The sequence below is a fragment of the Elaeis guineensis genome, chromosome 7 (assembly GCF_000442705.2).
Source record: "Elaeis guineensis isolate ETL-2024a chromosome 7, EG11, whole genome shotgun sequence".
Classification (NCBI taxonomy): Eukaryota; Viridiplantae; Streptophyta; class Magnoliopsida; order Arecales; family Arecaceae; genus Elaeis; species Elaeis guineensis.
Window position 1 is genome coordinate 71518011 of NC_025999.2, and position 6000 is coordinate 71524010.

The window sequence follows — 6000 nt, forward strand, 5'->3', positions numbered from 1 at the left end:
AGGAGTCCCAAGCAACATCGCATGCTGATGGACAGTGTTTTTCCTCAATTCCATCCAAAGCATTTTCAAGGTCATTTTCCATGATCACAGAGCACAGTAGATAAAATCATTAGGGCCGCTATCAATCAATTAAGAGTGCATTTGGTTAATCATTAAAAAAAAATATTTTTTTATTTTTTTATTTTTAAAAAATTAAAATCAAAAAGAAATATTTGGTAACACCACAAAAAGTAAAAAATAAAAATAAAAAAAATAAAAATAATTACATTTTATGAGAAACAAAATTATTTTACTTTTTAAAATTTACTTTTGCTTCTTTCCAACCTATCCCGACTCGTTCGGACGCTCGAGTTACTCGCTCAGAGCTTGTACTCCTTTCTCTGTACCTCTTAGCAGTGCAGGATTCGCTCACCGCCCTCAATGAGCCAGAGAAGGAAAGCAGCTCTCGAATCATTTGAGCGAGTTGCAACAGCCACCATTGTTCTCTTCTTTGCCATGAGGGCTGGTGGGGGTGGATCGGAGAACCCTTGGCGAATCGAGAATCCGGTAGAGGAGATGGCGCATGGCAGCGATGAGATCCTCCATTGGGTTGACAGGTGGTGACATAAACAGGAAGTTCCAAGAGAAGCTCATGTGGCGGTCGAGCGCCTCTTCTATGGAGATCCACCATCCAATGCGGCAAATCTCGTCCTTAATGGCCTCCCCCTGATGCTTTCACTTTCCTCTCCCTCCTCTGCTGTTATTCCCGCAAGCCCACTTCCCTCCCCATCGGCGCCTTCGTCCATGCCGTCGTCATCGATTCCGGCCTCGAGGTTGACATCTTTGTCTGCACCACCCTCATCGACTTCTACGGTAAGTGCCGCGACATCAAGGCCGCCGGGAGGGTCTTTGATTCTATGGAACATCGAAATATAGTATCTTGGACGGCTATGGTTGTTGGATATCTAAATTCTATTGATTTGGATTCAGCTAGGGTTCTGTTCGATGAAATATCGAAGAGAAGTGTCGCAACTTGGAATACCATGATAGATGTGGCTATGTCAAGTCTGGAGATTTGCTCAATGCTTGCAAACTTTTCGATGAGATGCCCGAAAGGAATGCAATCTCCTTTACTTCATTGATCAATGGATATGCAAAAGTTAGAGACTTGACATCAGCTAGTTGCCAAACATACCTTTTGCTTTTGTTCTATAGCAAAACTAAAAAAAATAAAAAATATTTTTTAGAAAGCAAAACGTAAAAATTAAAAAGTGTAATCAAATGCACCCTAAGTTTATGTTTGTGCTTATCCAAATTTTCACAGGATTTCTTATCTTAATTTTTAGAAAACTATTTGCAATGATCAAGCCTTAGACAAATAATTAAAGTATAGCAACCTGGTGACTTGTTGGCTTTGCACCAATAGGATACATATCATGTTCTATGATGTTGTGCTGTTCCATAATGGTACCTAGCACCGGTAAGCATGGACATGCAAAGTACCATGTTAGTGTCATATTTTAGTAAAGCACTAGCACAATTAATGTAATATACATTAGTTGTATGCTGTGCCAACCGATACTTGAATCTATAGTCCTTTGTAAACGAATTCAAACCGACTTGACGTGATGCAATCCAACCCGACCTAACCTAACTCATGCATATATATAGAAATATATATATTCAAATCGATCCGACTCGATTCATATATGTCTATGTATCAAAATTTTCAATTTTTTAATTTTTTTCTTATATTTCTTTTTAATGTATAAAATAAAATTTTTATGTTTAGTTTTAGTTTAATCCATCTAGTCCAATCCAATGAATATCAATGCTATATAAAATAATTTTTTTATATTTAAACCTAGCTCAACTTATTGAATTTCTACTCGATAAATCGAACCAAACCAAACTATGTTTTTCTGATTAGAGCGAAGTAGTCTTTATAGATAGCCAGCTCGGTTCTAAGTTTGATTTTAGAAAATCAATTTAAGTTGGTTCGATTTCTGATTTAGCTCCAAGTCAATCCAATCTAACTTGTGCACACCCCTCTCTAGCACACACACCCTAACCAATATATATATATATATATATATATATATATATATATATATATATATATATATATATATATATATATATATATATGTGTGTGTGTGTGTAGAAGAGGCACCACGAACCCCACCCATTTTTTTGAGATAATAAATTTTAAAACACTGTAACTGGACTCAACCCCATGTCACTGCAAATAACTCCCAACAATTTTACCACCTGAAATTTTTGACGCTTGATTCATTCTTGCACAATACATATGATAGTTGATAGAGCAATACAGGGAAACATTGAGTTGCAACATGAATATTCCCATCATATATGATCATGGCTTTTTATATGACTGCCTCACATGACTCCATAAAGAGTGAACTAATGTAACACCCAATCAAATTTGAAACCTAATTTTTGTGTCAATTTCCTGGTCCTGATCGAATGAGAACATTTTCATGACTCGGCAATTTCGAGCCCGATTCAAAATGAACCTGAAGCCAACCCAAATCGATTGATTCGTGCCTTCATAGTCAAGCCAATCCCCCACATTAAGCCGGTCTTGACCTAGGTCTGGTCCAGCCGGTTCATGGGAAAGAATTGATCCAGAAGAACGAAAAGGTTTCCCAATATATCTACGGCGAGTTGTCTGGAGTAAATGACACGCATCAGCCTAAAATCAATGGCCAGTTGCCAACACAACTCTGGTGGTTAACCAAATATTCGACACGTTCAAAGAAAGAGAGACAACAACGCTTTAGACTTTGGGCGTAGCAAACACTAGTTAAATCAAACAACACTTTAGTTAAAGGTCGTCAAGTTTCACATTCCATGTAGAAAAGAAATTGGAACACAAACATCATATCTCACTTTTTTTTTCCCCAAAAGAAAAGAAGGAAAAGAGAAGCCGAGATCTGCAACACCTGTCACCCATTAACTTATCTTCCTCAGTGCGACTCCTTCTCTCCCTGCCATTTTCCCAAAAGCATCCATTAATAAACTTTATTATTACTACCATCATTAATCATTATTATTTATTGATGTCATTTTCGTAACCACCATCATCACTACTATTATTCTTGTTATTGTCATTGTTACTATTTGTCTTTAGAGAAGAGTACAGCAACTTACCTTCTTAGGGGAGGAGTGGACCCCATTTGTACCTATTTGGGCCCCATACTTCCTAAGTTGCTCCCTCACAAACCTCTCGTAGATGAATGAGGCACCCCTGAACTGTGGAAGGACCAACCAAGCAACAAGAACCACCTTTATTTGATACCATATGGGTACCCTTCAGACCACAAAGAAAGGCAAATAATGATATTCAAATATAAGGCCTCAAGCTTTAGCCAAATGAAATCAACATCCTTCAAGGGGATAAAGAAGAGAGTATCATTGGAAATTCTTACCAATATAAGACAGGCTCTGCCACCATCTCCATGAGAGTTAGGAAGGAGTACAAGATCCAATAGGCCAACCACTGCTCGTCGTCGAGCTTTGATGGACTCTCAATTGCCCGAACCGATGCATACCTGATCCAATCAGACAGGTCCAAACAATGATAGAAGAAGAAGAGGAAGACAGTCAAAAAAGAAAAGAAATGTAGATTTACTAATTACAAGGGATACAAGAGCATGATGGTTGGCCTGCATGGGGACAAAAATAGAAATTGTTGTCAAATAGATTTCAGTAGAAAACATTGGTTATATAAAAGAAGGAAAAGGGAGAGGGAAAGAGAGGAGTTGATTTGAGAGCATATACCCTGCAAGGGAGTGGAGATGGGTGAGAAAAGTCCAAAAACTACCCATAATTTGATATCGTTTTGTTCAATTCTGCTGCAAATTAACTAAGAGAACTGTATATGGATATCCTGAAAGGAGAACAGAAGTGGCTTAAAGAGGTAATGCAATGAGCTAATGGAGAGGAATAGGGAAGGGAGGTGAGGCATATATATAGGGAGGCAAAGAGGAGAAGGAAAAGGTGGCAACATCTGAGATAGCATCGGATTCTTCCCTTGGACGTGGAGACCTAAGTTAAGCACCGACCAGATCACGAAGTTAAAAAGCAGCACACCACCTTAAGCTAATTAAGATCTAAGTCAGTCCTTTATAGATTAAATCTTTAGTAGCTTTGGCTTCTGCTATGGTGTATCACATAGTTTATCAAGGTGCCAGTCCCTATGACTCACTGTACGTTGTCCCACTTTTAAAAAGAACCAGTCGGTGGCAAATGCCTCGTAAAGGAGGAGATCAGGGAGGACATGTCTTTCCCGGTAGGGATGTGGTCTGGTTTATTGGCAGACTGAATTTTGATTACAAGTACTTCAGGAAACCACAGCATAGCTACGATGTCAGGCAACCCACCATACTACTTGATTTCTTTTATGAACAATCATAACTATATCGATGTCGTTACAAATTTTACGATGAACATGAAGACCGATGAAAGATACGGTGCACTCAATTATGGTATTGGCATGGAAAAATAAACTTACATGTCAAATCCACGTGAATCAGATTATTTTGTTACATAATATCAAGACTATGTGACTCTTGTTTCATGTAGTTTTAGTGTACCATATTGGTATTTTCAGATACACTTATAGCAGTTATAGTGTTATATGTTATTTTGGCTAAGAATGATTAACCTCATGATCATTGAAATATCTGGGCGTAGGTTTACATTTTTTTTTTTCCCCTGTTTGCCTTGTGCCTTCATATTTGCTTTGATTGATGAGTAAATCGTTAGATGATTAGGGTTGAGCCCAATCTTTTCTATAGAAAGTGTAAATCCTTCAATTTGCTTATCCCTTGTGCTCAGATCCGAAGGATTTCTGATGGGCCTGGATGTGGTTTTTGGGCCCAATGGGTGGGGATGGCCCTTCACTGATGTTTGGCGGAGCTAGCGCCATTGTGTGGCTCATTGCCTATTATATCAAAAAAAAGAATTATCAGTAAATCTATTAAACTTCTATTCACATTTTAAAAACCGTAGTTACACGAAGAAAATATACTATTTATATCCAACTTCAATCATCTATCTTAATATGCATTATATGATTTGTTAATTTTGATTCAATCAACCTCCAAAGCTCTTGACATATAGTTGATTTAGCTAATGCACTTGGTAATTTTTCATACATATAACAATCTCTTAACTTATTATTATGTTTTATTGGTATGTTAAAGAAAAATTGAGATGATGGTTCTACGAGGTATGTTGCTACCAAAGAGAATGATACTTCAAAAGATGTTATGTTTTAAATTTTTACTCTCACTAACTTCTTGGTATCTTTGTATTATTACACATCATGAATGACAATTTTATATATTTGCATTTTTATTTTATATATATATTTGGATGAAAAAAGATAAAAAATAATATGTTGCATGATCTATTAAATATTGTTATACATGTTTCGGAACAAAATTAAACATGATAAGATATGAAGGGCTCCGAAGAATCACATTTATGCAATGTAACGTAAATTTTGAATAGAACAGCACAAAAACGTATAATTATTAATGTGAATTGTATTTGAGTATATTTTTTTTTTATATTTGATTATATATTATTAGTGCTGTTTGTTAGAAAAGCTAGCAATTCATATTGTTAACAACAGAAATTAGAGATGTCACTAATAATTGACATATCATCTTAAATGACTTGTCACTCTTCTAAATGTTGGGAATAAATCTATTTCTAATGGTGTTTCCTTGAAATGCCTTCAGTATTTTTATTTGCAACATGCAAAATGCTTGTACATATTTACATAGTCATGTGATATTGGTCTTTTGCAAAATTTATACATGCCATTAAATTTTTTATAGCATTTAAATAGATACTACAAATACTTATTCAATAAAATTTATGAATACCAAAAATGGTTCGATTTTTAGCAGTATTTGTGAAGAATGCAAAAAATTAATTCTCAACACCATATAGCCATGGCACATGGCCAAATGCCATGTAAATGTT

General features: G+C 36.0%; 1 protein-coding gene across 1 annotated transcript; it reads right to left on the reverse strand.

Annotated features, from left to right (window-relative positions):
* Positions 1 to 2761: 2761 nt before the first annotated feature.
* On the reverse strand, positions 2762 to 3839 carry LOC105049014 (HVA22-like protein e). The gene is made up of 5 exons (XM_010928550.4): positions 3784 to 3839; positions 3642 to 3668; positions 3432 to 3554; positions 3154 to 3313; positions 2762 to 2990 (listed from the first exon to the last, which is right to left on the reverse strand). Exons 1-5 carry the CDS (start codon positions 3828 to 3830, stop codon positions 2970 to 2972), a joined length of 378 nt encoding a protein of 125 aa, XP_010926852.1. The 5' UTR covers positions 3831 to 3839; the 3' UTR covers positions 2762 to 2969.
* Between the last annotated feature and the right edge of the window lie 2161 nt (positions 3840 to 6000).